General features: G+C 40.6%; 1 protein-coding gene across 1 annotated transcript in view; it reads right to left on the bottom strand.

Moving 5' to 3' along the window:
* Positions 1-9,984: 9,984 nt before the first annotated feature.
* Positions 9,985-19,561, bottom strand: part of DDAH1 (dimethylarginine dimethylaminohydrolase 1) — a 64,297-nt gene continuing 54,720 nt past the window's right edge. Inside the window, exons 5-6 of the mRNA XM_056845006.1 lie at positions 11,505-11,648; positions 9,985-10,442 (exon numbers count right to left, since the gene is read on the bottom strand). Coding sequence (XP_056700984.1) covers positions 10,326-10,442; positions 11,505-11,648 — 261 coding nt within the window. The 3' untranslated portion in view covers positions 9,985-10,325. The remainder of the gene's footprint in view (positions 10,443-11,504; positions 11,649-19,561) is intronic.

Raw genomic sequence — 19,561 nt, 5'->3', positions numbered from 1 at the left:
AAAAAATCCCTATACTTAATGAACATTGTTTTTATGGGTTTCACTTCATGACAAGAAAAAGGAATTCCTTCAGGACATGCATATCCTTTAAAACTGCTCAGCAGGTCTCAAGGAATATTGTAAAAAGTTACAGCACAGCCCTATCCTGTGCCAGCTGTAAGGGTATATGATTCAGATAACATTTCTCTAATGTCATATTGGCACAAGCTGCCATTGATAAACTGATATGGCCTGCCCACATTCTTCTACAGCCTACCAATTGTATCTGTGTGATATTACACTTTTCAAAGACAAAATTTGTTTCCTTCTGTACCACCTGCTAAGACTTTATGGTGTTGCAGTAATTTCTAAAATTATCCATAAAAATGCATGTCAAATTAGCCAGCAATCAAATTTGTGATATGTCTATTTTGTGAGTTGGTTCATTTTACTTCTGAGCACTCTGTGTTGTTTCCATTGGTTATGCTGCTCTCTCGATGCACAGTATTTGCAGTCGAATTCTCAAATCGCTCTGCACAGGGGCTTTCCCCCCAAATAAATTCCCAGAATAATTGGGATTACTCGGAGTAAATTTCTGCATGTGTCAGTGAAAATGCGGAGCGTCTGAATCAAGGGGGGAGTGGTCACTGATGTTGTTATTGTTACGCAGCTTGCACCCCTTTTTTAAAATCACGCATGTGATCTAGTGATAGATTGATTTGGCGATAGATCGCTGACGACGAAAAGGAACTTACGTGTGAGATCCCACCCCTGCAAATACTGCTTTGTAATTAGCTGCTGTTGTTTTTTTAAACATACGTCACCAGCCCCAGGTGGGATTATTTCATTTTAACTAAGCTGAGTGGCTGAGTAGTTCTCCCCATCTGGGGGGGCAGTTGAACAAGACGTTAAATGGAGACTTGGGAAATAAGCAGCCGTATAGGTCATTTGTGATTATTCCAGCATTATATCTATAGCCCTGCACTCACAAACAAACAAACATGGCTTTCATGCCTATCTTAAAGAGGATGCATATAAGGGGAGGGTGGCAAATCATCCCCATTCTGTTCCAGTCGGCTGAGGTCTAACTGACAAACACTTGCTGTGAAACTGACCAAATAAGCCGCCTCATAGTATTCTACCGCTCTCTGGCTAGCCTTACACTCTCTCACACACAAAAAAAGATGGTTTTGAGGGGATGGGTTGGATAAGGGGATAAGTCAAGCGGGAGGGAAAAGCGAGAATGGGCATGGGGAGAAAAACTTGAACTGTTAAGTATGCACAGGACTGGCTTTTGATTTGGGATCGAGGCAGACTTTATAAATTTGGGCTAAAACAACATCCAGAAAACGCGGAGAAAACGTGAGGGGAGAGCAAGGCACTTCTAAAGGCTGAAGAAAACATGCATAATGAAAACAAAGCCTCGAAGTAATGGGGGCGGGGGCAAGCAACCAAAACATCCTGTGCATAAAAGGCAAAAGACAATGGAAATGGCCATACATAAGCTTTTATAATGCATATTAATAATCCTCCAGGCCAGTGGCTGTCACTAGATGGCAGTATACTGCCAAGAGAAGTTCCTTACCTATATTCTGATGGGTACCATTTTCCCCAGGGCAAACAGAAGCTCTGGGATGTGTATGACCTGCACCCAGGAAAATGGCTCTAGAGTCATCAATAAAGTATTAACATTGTATTATTTCTATCCTTATTTTTTGCTTTTGAAGGCTGCCATCTAACACACATTTACTTAGGAGTAAGCAGGGCCGGATTTAGGTTTGATGAGGCCCTAAGCTATTGAAGGTAATGGGGCCCTTTATATGTTTCAGCTTTCCTTTGTCAACAACAAATTGTCGCTGTTTTTTGTGTTGCTATATATATGCTATATGGTAAATGGTAATTATATGGTATATAGTTATGCTATATTATGGTAACACAAAACACTGTTGCTGTAGGTTTTATATTAGTTTTTTATCTTATATTTTGGAAATGTACATCCAGTTTTTTTTCCTTTAAATTTTTTTGGGGGGCCCACTCTCTTGGGGCCCCCACTCTCTAAACTATAGCTTGTTTAGCTTATACGTAAATCCGGCACTGGGAGTAAGTCCCACTGCAATACAAGATGCCATCCATTCAAAAGAAATCCCATGAACACAGGTGTGCAAACACTGAGAAACCAATCTTTATGAGTTTGTATATTATAGAGACTTCAGGGTTGCTTCTCCCCAAACAGCTGCTATTTCTCTGTCCTTCTCAACTCCCCCTCCTCCAGCTGCCAACAGCCCCATTTGGAGTGCTCAGACGCTGCTCCAGTGGTGTTTGCTGATGGGATGAAGTGAATTTACCCACAAAAGTATTTTTAAAGGCCACAGGGTAGGGTTGGAAAAGATGGCAACAGATTTGTGATTAAATCTTCTGTTTGTTTTTTTTAAGCTGCTAATGGAAAAGTGGGAGAGTCAATTCAGATTGAGGCTCAAAGCTGGGGCAAGAGGTAACCATTGTCCCTGTATCCATAGAAGACAGTTTCAAAAGCAGGGAAATCCCCTCCCCACTGCTGTTTTCCTTGCAAGGAAAACTTAATAGGTACTCTATAAGTACCTGCAATTTCCCCCTGAAGGGCGAACAGCAACCCCTGGGGTATGTGCAACGTGCACCAGGAAAATGGTTTTAAAGCCATCAGTAAAGAATTAATAAGTATTTGTGTTTTTTTGGGTAATGGATGAATTTGGAATCTGTTTTGTGTGTAATATTAGGCCAAATTGCTTCATGCATGTTATTAAAATTAACATTACTTTTAAATTACTGCTTTTTAAAATGGGAGTATAAGGTTAGTAAAATGGATTGACTTCAACAGATTTAGAAGGGTGTAACAATACTTCAGGAGCCTCGTGGTGCAGAGTGATAAGCTGCAGTATTGCAGTCAAAAGCTGCTCATGACCTGAGTTTGACCCCGACAGAAGTTGGTTTTAGGTAGTCTGCTTAAGATTGGTTCAGCCTTCCATCCTTCCAATGTCGGTAAAATGAGTACCCAGTCTGGTGGGGGTAAAGTGTAGACGACTGGGGAAGGCTAACCAGTAAAACATAGTCTGCCTAATAAACATTGTGATATGACGTCACCCCATGGGTCAGTAATGACTTGATGCTTGCACAGGGGACTACCTTTACCTAACTCTACTTAGGATTGCACTAAAAGTCTTATTTACTAAAAGTGCAACATTTGTGAAAATTCAGATGAAACAGCAGATTCAAGTAATATGACAGAATTAAAAAAAAAAACCCAAACACAGTTAAAGTACAGCTGACAATTTATTCCATAGTGTTGAAGTACTGAAACTGCAAAAATCAAAGCAAACAAAAAAGAAAACCCAGAACAATTTTTTTCCAGTGTTAACAGACCATAAAATGCATTAACATTTTGGCACACATATACACATAGTGGGTAACAGAATTCTGTATTGTCATAAGAGTCTCTCAAAGGTTATAGTCTAATACTGTGGTGATCTAGTAGCCATTATTTTGTGTTCTGAAGAGAAACACAATGCACATGATTCACATGTAACTCCATACAAGTTACATCATCAGACATTCACTAGCAGGTTTTCTGGGAGTTCATATGAGGTCCCTGATATTTTGTTCACAGCTACTAAGAGATGAAAACTACTTTCAGAATAGGCTCTCTTATTCTCCGTGGATACGTACCAATTGCTGAGGACTTTTTGACTGTTACTCAGATTAATTTTAAGCAGCTAGAATGTACCAAAAGACAGTTTGTTGTAAATTAGGGGAAGGAAGAGAAGGAGCAAATTTGACCACTCTGTACCAAACTGAACATGGTGTTCTACATGAGTTATGAGCCCATCTCAAGGGGATTGTTGTGTTGCATGTGTCCTTAAAAAATACACACTATAATTCTATAACACTGCATCTGTGAAAGATTCAGCTGAGTGTATAGTTTGTGGTGTGGGTGGGACTGGAAAAATGCCAAGGGTAGCAAAACTAAGGTACAACATGTATACAAACTTCTCATTGGCACAAAGAAGGGAGTCTTACTTGACACTGATCATGTTCTGTCCAACAAGAAAACCCACATATTGCATCACACTATTCAGCTGGGAATCATGCAAAACAAACCAGGCAGCAAGGCTTGGAACAGAGAGGCCAACATTATTACCACCAAAGTTCAGTAAAAAAATACCAGTCTATAGACAACCACATTAAGAAAACTTCAGGACACGTTTTCTCAAGATGGGGTGGCGATGTCCACTGATTCTCTCTTCCTAGTGCAGACCTTAGTTATGCTGTTCCTGAAGTTGCACTGACCACCCCCGAACAAAATGCAGCCAGTGGGGGGGGGGGGGGAGATTTGCAAATATCATTGCTCTTCATGAGAAAACTTAAAGATACTTAAGTTTTCTTAACTGCCTGGTTGGATATAGGGCACCAAGTTCTGGGCATATACTGGACAATGACAACGAAAAAGTTGGACATGGTAAGTGCTCTAACAATAGTGTTAGGCTTGCTACTTTTTCATTCAACCTGTTCAGGACATTTTAACATGGAATTGGGTTGTTTGAGAGGGGTCAAGTTAGATGTCAGAAACAGATATGAGGCCAATTTATACCATCAACAGAGTGGTAAACCTTTTTCTGTACTCAGCTACTTCAAGCTGCATTTGGAACGTGGTATATTTGAATGATCCCACAAAAGATTCTCTGCACATAGAAGAAACACATTGGCTGTTACCACACTAGGTATTCCCAGTGATGTATCAAGAGTTTGGAAATGTTATAAAAACATTGCTTTAAAAGGGTTTTTTGGATGCCAAGGTTAAAAAATGGTTGGAAGACGTCTTCACAGCTAAAGGGGCCAAACAAAGTGCAAACAGTATTTTTTATAACAGTTTCAAACTCTTAATACATCGGTGGGAATACACAGAAAGTGCGAACAGTATTTTTTATAACATTTCCAAACTCTTAATACATCGCTGGGAATATCTAGTGCGGTAACAGCCATTGCCAGTGCAGAAAGATACACTGAACAATTCTCTTCAACAGGCTACATTTTATGTAGGAGACTATTACAAAAATGCTGTTCCCTTTCTGAAACCTAAAATGATGCATTCCAAGAATGGCTTTGCCACTTAATTTTGCTGTCCCTGTGTGTCAAGGCCAAACAAAAGTTTAAGCCACTATTTCTTGTTTAGGCAAATGTTCAGTTCTTCAGGTTAAAAACCCTCCCCCAAACCAACACCACTATGGCAGATATGGGATTGGCCACAGAAAACGGTTAACTCCCTAGTCTCTTCCTCTGTTCTTACCACACATTGACTAACTGTGACAAGGATAGGTTAGAAAGGGAGCCCAGTTACCAGAGGCCAGGAGATACTCCTCAGAAGGAAATCCATGAGTCACAGCTGAAAGCAAAAGGGGAAACTAGCAGCTCTCAGAAACCTGCTCAGAAAAGGCAAAAACCCCAGGTGGAGCTGGTGAGGACTAACAACCCTAGAGGCAGGACAAGCCATCAGTAATTAGCAGCAGCTGAGAGTAGGTGGGGCAGCAGGTCAGCCAAGCCAGGGTGCTTGTTAAGGCTAGGGAGAGGCTTGCTGAGGATGGCAGATGGAATAGTGAGGGGAACTTTAGAACCATGAAGCAGGAAGAGTGCTGTCAACTACTTTCTTGCACTGTATGACTGAAGGACTGAATAAATGACTGGCTGAACTGATTGGACAGTTCTGTGTGTGCTTGGTGGAATGGGACCAATGGACTCTAGACCCTTACCCAGCTGGTTCCAGGCTGCAGTACTACAGGTCACCTGGGAGATGCCCAATCCTGCCACACTAACCCTAGACATTTAAGACACAAGGTTACTGGATTTTGCACTAATCCTAGATCCCTATAAAATGTAGTTTCAGCCTGAACAGGAAACTTTGCTATGCTATGAAACTGATTTGTAGAAAACTTACCTGGAGTATATACTCCTTGTGTTTATGTAAGTAATCAATATTGTGACAAGGAGAAATGGATAGAATGGTCAAGCCAATCAGGAGAAAGCACAGAATGAATGAGAGTCCAATAAATATTTCCTTCTCTACATATACACTTTTCAAATTCTTGATATTGCCTTGTTGTTGAGAGAGATGGTTCTTGATTCAGGACACAATAACGAGTTATGATAAAAATCAGAAAAACTGATACCACTGCAACTGTCAGATGCACGGCAATCAATTAAGTCACCTGACTGATGAGAGAGCTGGCTCTCAGGCAACCTGTTACAAGAGTTTCTATTCTCATGCAACATATCATGGTTTTCCCAGCTGCTTTCCCTATTCTTCACTCCAAACGTCAGCTGCAGACAAGTCGTGAGGTATCATAAAAACAATGTCAGGTGTAAATAGGGTTGCCAGACCCCTGCTGGGGGTGAGGGATCCCCTGATTTGGGCCCCCTTCCCCCGGCATCATCCAGCTGGCTGGCGGGAGTATTACCAGGCATAAAATGAGGCCCTGGCCCCATAAGTGCAATGTCCTCTCTTCCAGAAGTGACATCACTACATCGGTGATGTTGAGGGAGACGCTCTGGTCAGGCCACACCTGGAGTATTGCGTGTAGTTTCGGAGGCCTCATTTTGAAAAAGATGTGGACCGAATCAAGTGGGTGCAGAGAAGAGCAATGAGGATGATCAGGGGCCTGGAGACCAAGCCCTAGGAGGAAAGGCTGAGGGAGTTGGGAATGTTCAGTCTGGAGAAGAGGAGGTTGAGGGGGGACATGATTGCTTTCTTTAAGAATTTGAAGGGTTGTCACTTAGAGGAGGGCAGGGAGCTGTTCCTGTTGGCAGCAGACGATAGGACTCGCAATAATGGGTTTAAATTGCGAGCGAACAGGTACCTGCTGGATATTAGGAAAAAGTTTTTTACTGTTGAGTTGTTCGACAGTAAAATCAGCTACCCAGGGAGGTGGTGAGCTCCCCCTCACTGGCAGTCTTTAAGCAGAGGCTGGACCAACACTTGTCAGGGATGCTCTAGGCTGATACTGCATTGAGCAGGGGGTTGGACTAGATAGCCTTTATGGCCCCTTCCAACTCTATGATTCTATGATTCTAATTTGGGCAAAACTCTATGGTAAAAACAGCCTTTGCCATAGCATTTTTGGCCAAATACCCGAGTGTCTCCCTTGACGTTGCTGACATGATGATGTCACTTCCAGAAGTGATGGCAATACTGGCCTCCAATACTGGCAAGCCCTCACCCTGTTGGTTGCTGGGGGGATGTGACAACCCTAGGTGTAAAGCAGACATACTTTATCCACAAAATTTCATTTGGAAAGATATATGCACACTACACTGGAAATTTACTAACAACTGAACACTGAGTGGAAAACAAATGATAGGAAGTGCCAAGAACACTGAACCTTGCTCAGGAATGTTCAAACTCTGGCTCCATCTTAAAGATGAAACCTGAAGCTGGCTTAGCTCTCTGTTGTGGCAAGAATTATAGCAGTAACAAAGCAGAAGAACTCTTCTCCTTTGTGATGTGGGGGTTTGAGTCAGAGGGTAGTACTGGTTCATGCCCATTCCCCTTTTCTCTTCAGATGGTGAAAGATGAGGGCTTGTTGAAGAATAAGCCCTTCCCGCCGCCCAAGGAAATGCTGTTATGAAGCTCTGTATAATTCTTGCATGGTTATCACCTCTTACTAATATACTTTCATAAGGTGAAACTGCCCTCATTTCCAAATTAAATCCTTTCCATCCGTGTCAGCACTGATGCTTCTGTGGATGTTTCTATGTTTCACCATACGCATTTCCTGTAAACTCATTTTAAGGTTTCTGGTAGAACATGATCAACACTTAACAGGCAAACAAGATGTTTTCTACCTTTCTTGAGAGAGAACAGTTTCTCATTAAAGGAAATAAAAGATTAATTAGAACATGTTTAAGAATCAGTAGTTTACATTTCTTAGATTTTTGTATGGTTACATGAACAGTTTCTGCTTACTTTTCCTATCAGATTTATTTGAACTTCCTGATATTACATCTCAACTGTTAGCCAGACATAGCTTTGCAAAATGATGGACTTTACCAGGAAGTTGATAAAACAGTCAGACTGTATGTGAGCTCCCAGAGTTCCAATCCATACTTTAGTTACATAATCTCTCCATTCTTTAAGATGTTAACGATGTCATGAGAATGCAATTGTATTTTCTTTTCTTTTGTGTGGTGAAAAACATATGAGTAAGGCCGTAAGTGCGTGGCAAAATTTGCCATAGCAAACATTTCAATTGAATTCCACAGTAAAAATTCACACAAAACAAAAACCCCATAAAATATCCATTGTTCTCAGCACAACAACTGTGGTGCTTAAATAAAGTACTCATGGTAGCCTGTTGGAAAATAACTATTTTCGTTGCTCAGAGGACTATACTTCAGTAAAAATAACATGTTGACCAATCTTCCACATTTTTCATTCTCAGACTTTTCCAAGAGGTTTAGCATTAGCTCTTAAGAAAGTTGATTAAATAAAAATTTAAAACATAAACAAACACCCTCAAAAGCAGAGCATAATTTATCAATAACTTTTGCTAAGCCAATTATCTGGGTGTCAGAGCATTATTATGCTCATTATTTTAAAAACACAGCCAGTATAAAATTAATTTATGAGTTATAAGGATTTCCAGTGATTAAAAAGGTAAACAAGCTAGTCACTGTCTCAGCTTCTAGTGCATACTTACAAGTGATTTAAACTTTGCTGTAATTCAAGACTATCAGAATAAAATCCCCTTTGAATCCACATTTGCAATAGCTTTTCCCCAGGTGCCACCTGCAGTTTGCAAAAGATTCTGCTCATGCTTCTCTTCAAATGCAACCCTAGTGCACAAGCAGCAACATGATACTATGGGATAATAAACACCATTAGTTTTATACTGCAGGGAGGGCTACACAGACTTCTACACAGAAGCACAGGTTCATAATGCTATTGAATTTCTTTCTTTTTAAATGTTTCCTATAACTTCTATGTCTGGAAGAGAGCAAGAGAAAAGTTATAAACAGCAAAGGAAGGCAAAAGGAAGAGAAGTGAAGGAAAATGAGGCAAACAGAGAGACACTGAACAAAAGACAAAGGTAGGAAGAAAAAGCTGCAGTGATTTAAGTCACGGCTGATTCCTACATTACGCTTTATTAACTAAGATCTGAAAGACCAATGTCAGTTACATTCATGCTCATTCCGTGATTGTTTTCATATGCAAGACTTAAGACTGTTTTCATATGCAAGCCTCTCTCATGTCATTTATGAGAACATTTCATTGTTGCTAATGTGGAAAAGAAAGGGAAACAAAATCACCTGCAGTGCGAATTGAGTTTCTGGTTAAAGTAGTTCTCTCATTCATGTTATAAACAGAATGGATCCCGACAGGTGCAGGAGAATGGAGGAGGGCTATTCTTGCTGATGTTTTAGAGCAGACAAATGGGTTAAGCCGCTTGACCCCTTTATTCCTAACATTTCCCCACTCAAAATCCTTCCCCAAAGCTGGCTGAAGACCATATCTCTCCCCCACCCCTGGTCATGGATGGTGATTGTTGAGCAGAATAATGGCCACAGAGAAATGAGGCAGGCAGCTCTTCCCTGCTATTCCTCTGTCCATTCCTCTGGAGATCTTCCTGTGACAGTTTTTCACTAATTAAAAAGGATGTAGTTGGCAGCTCTTGCTCATCAATACTGGGCATACAAGACAGGCACTCCATGGGAAAGGAGTGGAGAAGGTCCTCGTGGAAGTGCTACAAAATTTCTGTGACATCATCCTCAGCAACAGAAGCAGCAAATTAAGCACTCTGCTATCAGGCCCTAGCACCATTTTATCCTGGGACATCAGGCACAAGGGTGTAGAGGTCAGCCCAGTCCTGCCAGGTCCAATACTGGTTTGTGGAAGATGGTCAAGAAAAATTACGCCAAGAGCAGGTCATATGGCCCTAGGGAGACTTGCCTACAAAAGATTAATTTGCACCTAACCACTGTAAAGTGATATTAAGACATGGGTCTTAAGATCTGGGTCAATCAAAAGTAACGCTAGAAGTAGCCCATGCTTCTAGTTCCTAGATCAGTTTCACACCAATTATATAAACCACTAAACATCATAATGGTCTTCTGTTATGTCAGACAAACATGCTGCAGAGTCCTTTTACATCAGGAAAAAAAAACCATATGCACACCTTAATTACCATCTGAAGGGGAACCATTGTAAACAAAGGTTAGTAGCACAGTGGCACAGTAGATTGTCAAGAAAACCAATAAATGTGGATACAGATTCATCTACCTTGCATGTACATTATTGCCAGTTACAAGGGAGGGAGTCTGTAAATTCATAATTCTGAAGTTTTGTTAATTAGGACAGAAGTACAAGTGAGTGATCCATCTATTTTTTCTAGCTCTGTACAGGCTATAGGGATCAGCATGTGGTCCTTCAGTTTTTCAAAGACCTATTTAGGAAAAAAAAGAGGGAAAAAGAATTACATGTGTGAATAAATGTTGCACTAGTACAATTTTGCCTTTGCCTCAGATTAATTAGTAACCCTCAACTGTTCTTATTTAGAAGTCCATTATGTGCATGCATGCAGGAACACTCAAACATACCCCCTCTTTGGAAGTACTTTTGACAGACAGGAGTAAGCTTTCTCATCCTAACAAATTATTAAAGTTGTCACAGGCCGAAAATGAGCAAAAATGAGCAAAATTATTCCTCATTCAAATGAAAGGAACAGACACACTGTGGAGGAAGACCTAACAAAATCAGGTAGTTTAAAAAAGCATCTAATCTAGAACTGGCTCAATGGGTTGAAAATTTGACAGGAGCAGCCAGTATTCCCACCTATGGCATGAATCCATCTGTCTAGAGAAATGTAAAGTGCAGTGGAATTCTTGAGGAGGTATAATAGATCAGTAAGGAACTAGAAAAAGTATTTGATTCCTCTGTATGCAGCCAAAAGGATGGAAAACAAAAGAATAATCTCTACAATGGGATCACCTTTTTGAGATCACCAGCTGATGGACCTTTACATGGAGCAGGTTAGGGTTCCTCAACAAAAGCACAAGCTCCATCAACTAGAACTCTAGCTAGCTTCATACACATTATTGCATCATGAGGCTTCATCTGCCTTCTCCCTTTCTTATTTGTACATAGCAGCATAACAACTGAGTTGTATACTGCTGGCATAAGGTTGCCAGGTCCCTCTTCGCCATCAGTGGGAGATTTTGGGGGCAGAGCCTGAGGAGGGCGGGGTTTGAGGAAGAGAGGGACTTCAATGCCATTGAGTCCAATTGCCAAAGCAGCCGTTTTCTCCGGGGGAACTGATCTCTATTGACTGGAGATCAGTTGTAATAGCAGGAGATCTCCAGCTAGTACCTGGAGGCTGGCAACCCTATGCTGGCAGTGGTTGAACACCAGGCTCATGATAAATTCTGCCCTGTTCCTCACATCTATTTTGAAACGTAGGATAGATTGCTACCTTATAGGAACAAGGCTTCATTATTGTTGGTTTTACCTTTGCACTTTCTGGATACTCCTCAGGGGCTCGGTGCAACAAAATATGGCCTTTGCCAGGAATGTTTAAATATACACAGTTTGCTGCACTGTCATCAGGAACTGTAAGCTTGTCATAGCGGTGGTCACTCATCTGCTGCATAGTCTGTAATGAAATTTAAACAGAGAAATGTAGTTAAAAAATAAAACCACATGAAAATAATAATTGCTCAATAGAGGTTAATCCAAACCAGGAAGCCTCTTGCCTTGTGGCCGGCATTTCAAATGGGAGACATCTTAGCGCACAGTGAAGTAGCAGTCAGTAGTACAATTTAAGATGTCTGTATAATAGTGGACACTAAAAGTAATATGTGCAACTGTGTGTCCTCATGCTTGGCATCACTGAAAATCAAGCATGTTAGCATCTGGAACAAGTTCACGAAGTTTAAAAAACATACACCTGAATTTTAGAAGTTTAAAGCAGGTAGGTTGCTTTAAATATAAACATCTTTAGATTTATCCGAACACTTAAAGTACATACCACTAAATTCACTCTGCAATTCAAAACTATCCAGTAGACAGTTGCTTGAAATGGGAAGCTTTGGAGTGCTTTATTTAACCTTCCCCAGCTGGAGGAAGAGGAGTAGGCACTAAATAAGAAAGCACAGAGGGGACATGTCTGGATAATTGAACCAGGATTTAATTGGCTAGTATGTTCATACAGGTTGAGTATCCATTATCCGGACTGCCTGGAACCAGAAGTGGTCCGTATTTTGAATCCTCCATATACTGGAATGTTTTGGAATATCTGCATATACATAATAAAATATTTTGGGGATGGGACCCAAATTCATTTATGCTTTATATACACTTTATAAACATAGCCTGAATGTAATGTTAAACAATATTTTTAATAGTTTTGTGCACATTGAACCATCAGAAAGCAAAGGTGTAACTATCTCACCAGAATACCTGTAGCAGCTGTTAAACCAGAACAACAAAAAGTAACAAACTAACAACGACAGCCTTTCAGTCTTCACCTACGATGCAGGTGTACACTGTATTTTATTTTTTTAGGTGAGCGGAAACATTGAAAGCAGACAGCACGGAGCTGCCTGCATGCCGGCTCAAAGTGTCTGGTTTTCGGATCAGTTGGATATGGGATGTCCGGATAAGGGATATTCTACCTGTATCTTATTTTCAGTGGTGATGCTGGGCTAGCTGAAGTACATGTTGGGAGTCATCTTTTTATATCACATCTGTCTTTACCCTGAATGTGCATGTGAAATGACACTAGTGTATATGCATACATATTCATGTATTCTAAGACATATCTAACACACAGTTTGCCTTGCTATAGTTGATGAGGTTCATTACAAACATATTATAGGATTATGACATTTCGACATCCTTCACCAAAAGAACAAATCTTTATTAGATTTAAAATCATAATCACTAGAGCCAGGCTGTGGCTGTTAGCAGCTGTTTTACAATAAGCACAATCAGAGCCATTGTGAGAGTCAACATTCTAGAGTTTCCAAAATGGAAACTATCAATTTATTAACACATATGGCTAAGTCATTGGCTTTTTCCACAAGTAGAGTAAAAAGTTGGAACCAACACCCCCTTATGCTATTGCAAGTAACTTCTGCTTGTAGAAAGAGGATTCCCTCCTCCAAACGCACTTCCACACGCTACATCCCACGCCATTCGCAGTGGGATGTAGAGGACTGCAACAGGAAGATGTACTACAAGTGAAACTCCACTCTGTTTCTCCAGGTCCTGCCCACTATCAGCATACTTCTTGCTACTTATCTCTTTGATAATGAGTGTTACATGTTACATGGCACCTTATACTGAATCAAACTATTCATCTACCCACATCAGGTATTGTCTACTCTGACTGGCAGTGGCTCTCCAAGATTTCAAGTCTAGGTCTTTCACATCACTTACCTGACCTTTTTAATTGGAGATTCCAGGGACTGAACCTGGGATTTTCTGCATACAAAGCAGATGCTCCACCACTGAGCCATGCCTCCCCTGAGTTCTTTTTGTTTGTTTGTTCACTTAAACATTTGTTGCCCCTAATTAAAAAAAAAATACTCAGCTTAATCTCCTCATTTACAGAATACATAGTTTAGAGGTCAGCTGCTGAACACTGCACTGTCTTGTCGAAGGCTTTCACGGTCAGAGTTCATTGGTTCTTGTAGGTTATCCGGGCTGTGTAACCGTGGTCTTGGAATTTTCTTTCCTGACATTTCGCCACAGTTTTTGGCACAACTGTCACAGTTGCTGGCGAAACGTCAGGAAAGAAAATTCCAAGACCACGGTTACACAGCCTGGATAACCTACAAGAACCACTGCACTGTCTCTTTACCCATTACAGGTCTCTAAAAACATACAGGTTAAACATTTGGATATTCCTCTGATAAATACTGCATAAAGACCATGTTAATCTGCCTGCAAATGGAGCACTGAAAAACAACAACTGACTCACAGCAGTGTCCCCCAAAGTGGTGCACACATCTTTCAACCGTTCCTTGGTATGTCTGGCTACAAGAGCCACAGTACAGCTGACTTATGAGTACAACTACAGTAAGGAATATCATGCATTCCTGAGCAAATATCATCATTGTCCTCTAAACTTCATGTTCTTCTACCATCTTTAAAGAAATCCTTATGGCTGTCTAGGGTCATTTTTGTTTCCTTAGTACAGCAAACAGTTGTTGCTAGAGTACTACTTAGTAGGAGAACATGTATAAACACGAAAAGATTTAAAACATCCCTATTTATTTGATTCATTATTCTCTCTCTTTGGTAATTTCAATACTAAAGAACTGGAAAGTAGCAAACATTTTAAAAAAGGAACTCAGAAGTGATGCCTGTTTGGGGTAAACTAGTAGAAATTGTTATTAAAGACAGAATTATTAAACTCTTAGAGGAGCAAAGCCTGCTGAAATTCTTTGAGAAGAATTTACAAGCATGTCAAGTAAGCATGTGGTAAGACTGGATATAACTGGATTTCCAAAAGGCTTTTGATAAGGTACTTCATCAAAGACTCCAGAATAAACGTTGCAGTCATGGGAGAAGAGGATGGGTCCTCTTATTGATCAAAAATTGGTTAAACAACACAAAGCAGAGAGCAGGAATAATGCATAATTTTGACAGTGAAGAGAAGTAAGCACAGGGTCCTGCAAGATCACTGGGACCAGTGCTATTTAATCTGTCCATGTATGGTCTGGAATTAGGGGTGAGCATGAACACAGGAATCTACTTTATACTGAATCAGACCCTTGGCCCATCATGGTCATTGTCTACTCAGACTGGCAGCAGCTCTCCAGGGTCTCAGGCAGAAGTCTTTGACATCACTTACTGCCAGTCTCAGATCCTTTTAACTGAAGATGCTGGGTTGAACCTGGACTTTCTGTATGCCAAACTGATGCTCTACCACTGAGCCAAGTTGAAAGAGGATACAAAACTATTCAGGAAGGTGAAAACCAAGATTGTGAAGAACTCCCATGTCTCCAAATTGGGAGACTGGGTAACGACATAGGAAATGAAGTTCAAAGTACATGAGAGGAAGGGGATGGATGGAAACTGGACCAAGAATTCTAACTTTAAATATATACTGATACTCAGAGGGAAAGAGATGCTGGGGTAGCGGTAGTGGTGGACAGCTTGGTGAAAATATTCTCTGTGTGCTGCAGTGGTGAAAAACTTCATGCTGGGGAGTATTTGGAAAGGAACCGAATTTCCCAAATCGGGAAAATGTGGTTTAGATCCTATTACTGTTAAGAGGATCTGTAACTGGTGCTTGTTAATGGTTCCTTATCCACTTGGAGAGAAGGGACTAGTGGAGTGTCTCAGGGATCTGTCCTGGGCCCTGTGTTGTTCAACATTTTTATAAATGATTTGGATGAAAAAATAGAGGGGATGCTTATTAAATTTGCAGATGATACTAATAAATTGAGATGGGTAGCAAATATAGTAGAAGACACAGACAGGCTACAGGATAATCTTGACAGACTGGAGAATTGGGCTAAAACTAATAAAATGCACTTCAACAAAGATAAATGTAAAGTTCTGCATTTAGGTAGGAAAAATCAAATGCATAATTATAGAATGGGGGAGACTTGTCTTAGCAGTAGTGTATGTGAAAAGGATCTTGGGGTCTTAGTAGACCAAACACTGGACATGAGTCAACAGTAGCTAAAAAGGCAAATGCGATCTTGGGCTGTATCAACAGAAGTATAGTGTCCAGATCACGCAAAGAGATGGTATTGCTTTACTCTGCTCTGGTTAGACCTCACCTAGAGCATTGTGTTCAGTTTTGGGCACCGCAATTCAAGAAGGATGTAGACAAGCTGGAATGTGTCCGGAGGAGGGCAAAAAAGATGGTGAGGGGTCTCAAGTCCTATGAGGAAAAGGTTGAACGAGCTGGGTATGTTTAGCCTGAAGAGGAGGAGATTGAAAGGGGATGTGATAACCATCTTCAAGTACTTGAAGGGCTGTCATATAGAGAGGATGGTGCCAGGTTGTTTTCTGTTTCCCCAGAAGGTCAGACCAGAGCCAACAGGTTGAAATTAAATCAAAAGCGTTTCTCTCTAGACATTAGGAAGAATTTTCTAACAGTTAGAGCGGTTCCTCAGTGGAACAGGCTTCCTTGGGAGGTGGTACGTTCTCCTTCACTGGAGGTTTTTAAGCAGAGGCTAGATGGCCATCTGTCAGCAATGTTGCTTCTATGACCTTAGGTAGATCATGAGGGAGGGCATTTTGGCCATCTTCTGGGCATGGAGTAGGGGTCACTGGGGGTGTGGGGGGGAGGTAGTTGTGAATTTCCTACATTATGCAAGGGGTTGGACTAGATGACCCTAGTGGTCCCTTCCAACTCATATGGTTCTACGATTCTGTGATTCTATGAAAAGAAAACGGCTGATATTGTAATGCCTTTGTATAGATCTATATTAATTTATTTTTAAATATTTATATGCCTGACTTTTCTCTGAACATCTCAGGATCCGAAGCAGTCTATGGTGCAGCCTCTTCCAGAATATTGTTCTCTAGTTGCTGTATCTCAAAAACAGATGTTTCACCGCTGAAGAAAGTGCATCACCTTGTACTCACATACACTGAGCTCCATTCATACAAGAAGAATCTGAAGAATCCGAGACTTTTCAGTTTAGAAAAAAGACAACTAAGAAGTGAATGGAATTTGTTAAATTCTGCATGGGATGGAAAAAGTACAAAGGAGAAGCTGTCCCCTAAAAGTTCAGGTGCAATAGATTCCGGATGGGCAAAGTATTTTTTCACTCAATGAGTTACATAAATTATGACATTCTCTGTCAATGGATGGAGAGTTGGGCATGAGCATGAATGGATTTAAAAGAGGAATAGACATATGTCTGGGTTGTTGGCTCTGCAGCACCACTCCAGGATGCTGGATTACTTATATGTACTACTTGTCTAATCCAGAATGGCACCTCTTGTATTCTTATATTACCTCCATGGGATATCCATGTTATCCAGGGTATTTCAGGGTATGAGGCATACTGCAGAGGGTGGATATCTCTATTACGTCTGGCTGTCCACTATGAGAAACAGGATGCTGGACTCAGTATACTTTTGATCTGATCCAGAAATGCTATTTCATACCAATAACACTCAACACCAGTAAAACAATCATACAATTCAAAATAATTAGCAGAAGACTAAGCTACACAAAAATTTGCAAATGATTGAAAATATTTTTTAATTTGCACCGTTTATCAGCTATTTTAATTCTTGGCACAGAATGCAGGTTGCCTTGGTGAAGAGTTATTCCAAAAGCCACTAGCTCTATTCACAATTAATTGATCTGTCTAGCTTCCATCTTCATGTACATCATTTATTATATTAGCATAAAACTATGGGTATTAGTGCAAAAAAACCAAGGATTGGTTTAGTCTGGTGCAGTGGGGCGTCTCAATCTTGTTGGAAAAAAGTAAATCAAAACCTGCTATTGTAATTTTTATGGAAGCTGTTGCTCAGCTCTCAGGAATGTATTTTGATTCCGTTGCAAAAGATCATTTAAACAGAAGGCACAGAAACCAAACACCTTTTGCTTTTGTTTACAGTATTCAGTGCTTCTTTGGAAAATATAACCCTGTATTGAGCAATACCTTCCGTGGTACGTAAGGCCCCAAGTGCAACAGCAACTTAAACCAAGACCAAACACTGGGACAAAGGATGGTAATATTTAGAAAGCAAATCAGACACATAAAATGTGGAGATAATGATCATGTTATTCCAAAAAAAAAGATAGAAGTGAACGTCTTGTGTTGAAGGCTATCCCAGTGGCAGGGATGCAGATGTATGTACATTGTGGGCCTCTGGAAGAATATTAAGCCAACAAGTTTAAGGCCACTTGAAAAATGTTTACTATCTTAGTAACTACATTAAATGGAGGGAGGGGAACCGAATCAAAATGTGCCTGCAGTAGATCTTGGAACAAGTGATCTGAAGAACATCTAACATGGACTTAACCTGTGTAACATCACTCAGGGCCAAAAAGGTGAAATGCAGGGGAAAAACCTCACCAGTCAACAAAGCCTCCTTGCACTAATAAGTAAAAACAGGTGAGGTGTTGTTACCAGCTGAACTTAGAAGTCTGCAAGCAATGAAAAGACCTGCTGTCTTTGTATTCAGACTCGCTTTTGTTTCATCCTTGACTGTAGAGGAACTAGACTGTAGAGGAACTAAAAAAAAAATTGCAAATTGTCTATGCGGACATCCACATCATACTACATGATATACTGTAGGTTGGTGTAAACAAGAAGTACTCAGTTTCCTGTCATGTCAGTAAACGGATCACTTTAGGTGATTATACAAATCATGTTTAAACCTGAAGGCAGAATATATCAGCTGAGCCTTCCTAAAATATAATTTTCATAATGTTTTGCCCAAGTCTACCCCATCCAAATTTTAAGATTGGGCTATGGCTCAGCCAGTGAGCCTCAGCTTTGCATGCAGGCAGTTCCAGTTTCAATCCCTGGCATCTCCAATTAAAAGAATTAGGTAGTAGGTGATATAAAAGATCTCTACTTGAGATCCTGCAGAGCTGCATCCACTCAGGGTAGACAATAATGACCTTGACAGACCAATGGTCTGATTCAGTATAAGACAGTTTTATGCATTTATGTCCCTTGTCTACAGTTCTCTCTCAATGCTTCATCCACTGTGAAACAGCAATCTTTTAAATATGTGCTGGTTTTAGAATAAAAAAGAGCAGCAAAACAGAAAACTACTCAGAATTTTTTTTCTGTGTGAGATTTCTGAAAAACTAAAACAGTGCTACTATCCACATAATACTTTTTGAGTGAGCAGTTACTCTTATCCATGCTTGCGACAGTACCTGGGTGACCACATGAGAATAAGACTATATAATGGTTTGTTTTTATTCATACTTTTAACCATATTGAGCCTTCAAAATAGAGAAGTATATACTGAAGAAAAACAATATATTTGCAGTTACTACATAATGGTGCAAAAGAAGGTAGCCTCCTCTATTCCTCTTGAGGGAAACTGCCTAGCAAATACTGCTCAGCTTGCTACTTACTCTTTTTCCCTTCCTGCCAAGCAAATGAAGAAAGAAAAAGACAAACACTTGACAAAACCAAAAGCACTGTGATGGTACTATGACAATACACAAGTCTATGCAAAAGGAGCCACAGCCACATTGCCCAGCAGTGGCTCTGCATAGGGAACAACAACACTGTCATCCCAACCCAACAGCACATGCAGGACAGACGTGGGTCACTGTATAGATAGCCCAGCCAGATGTGCAGATAGGCCTGAGAACAATCTGCTGAAAATTCAGCGCAGCGGGTCAGTCTACAAACAACAGGGCCATTTGGAGGCTACCAGGGCTGTGGGAGCAATCCAGTTTCCTCAACATTTCACCCTCAGCAGAGACTGCACAAAAGTCCTCCACCAACAGGAAATTCTACTCATCCTGCCGCAATCTCTCTTTTAATGGGATTTACTAGAATCTTCCTCCTCTACTTCTTGCAGAAGGATTTTGGAGGCAGATGATGGTTCAGT

Source organism: Euleptes europaea, chromosome 2, assembly GCF_029931775.1.
Source record: "Euleptes europaea isolate rEulEur1 chromosome 2, rEulEur1.hap1, whole genome shotgun sequence".
Classification (NCBI taxonomy): Eukaryota; Metazoa; Chordata; class Lepidosauria; order Squamata; family Sphaerodactylidae; genus Euleptes; species Euleptes europaea.
The sequence above is the reverse complement of the archived record's forward strand: the minus strand, read 5'-3'. Positions and strand labels throughout refer to the sequence as shown.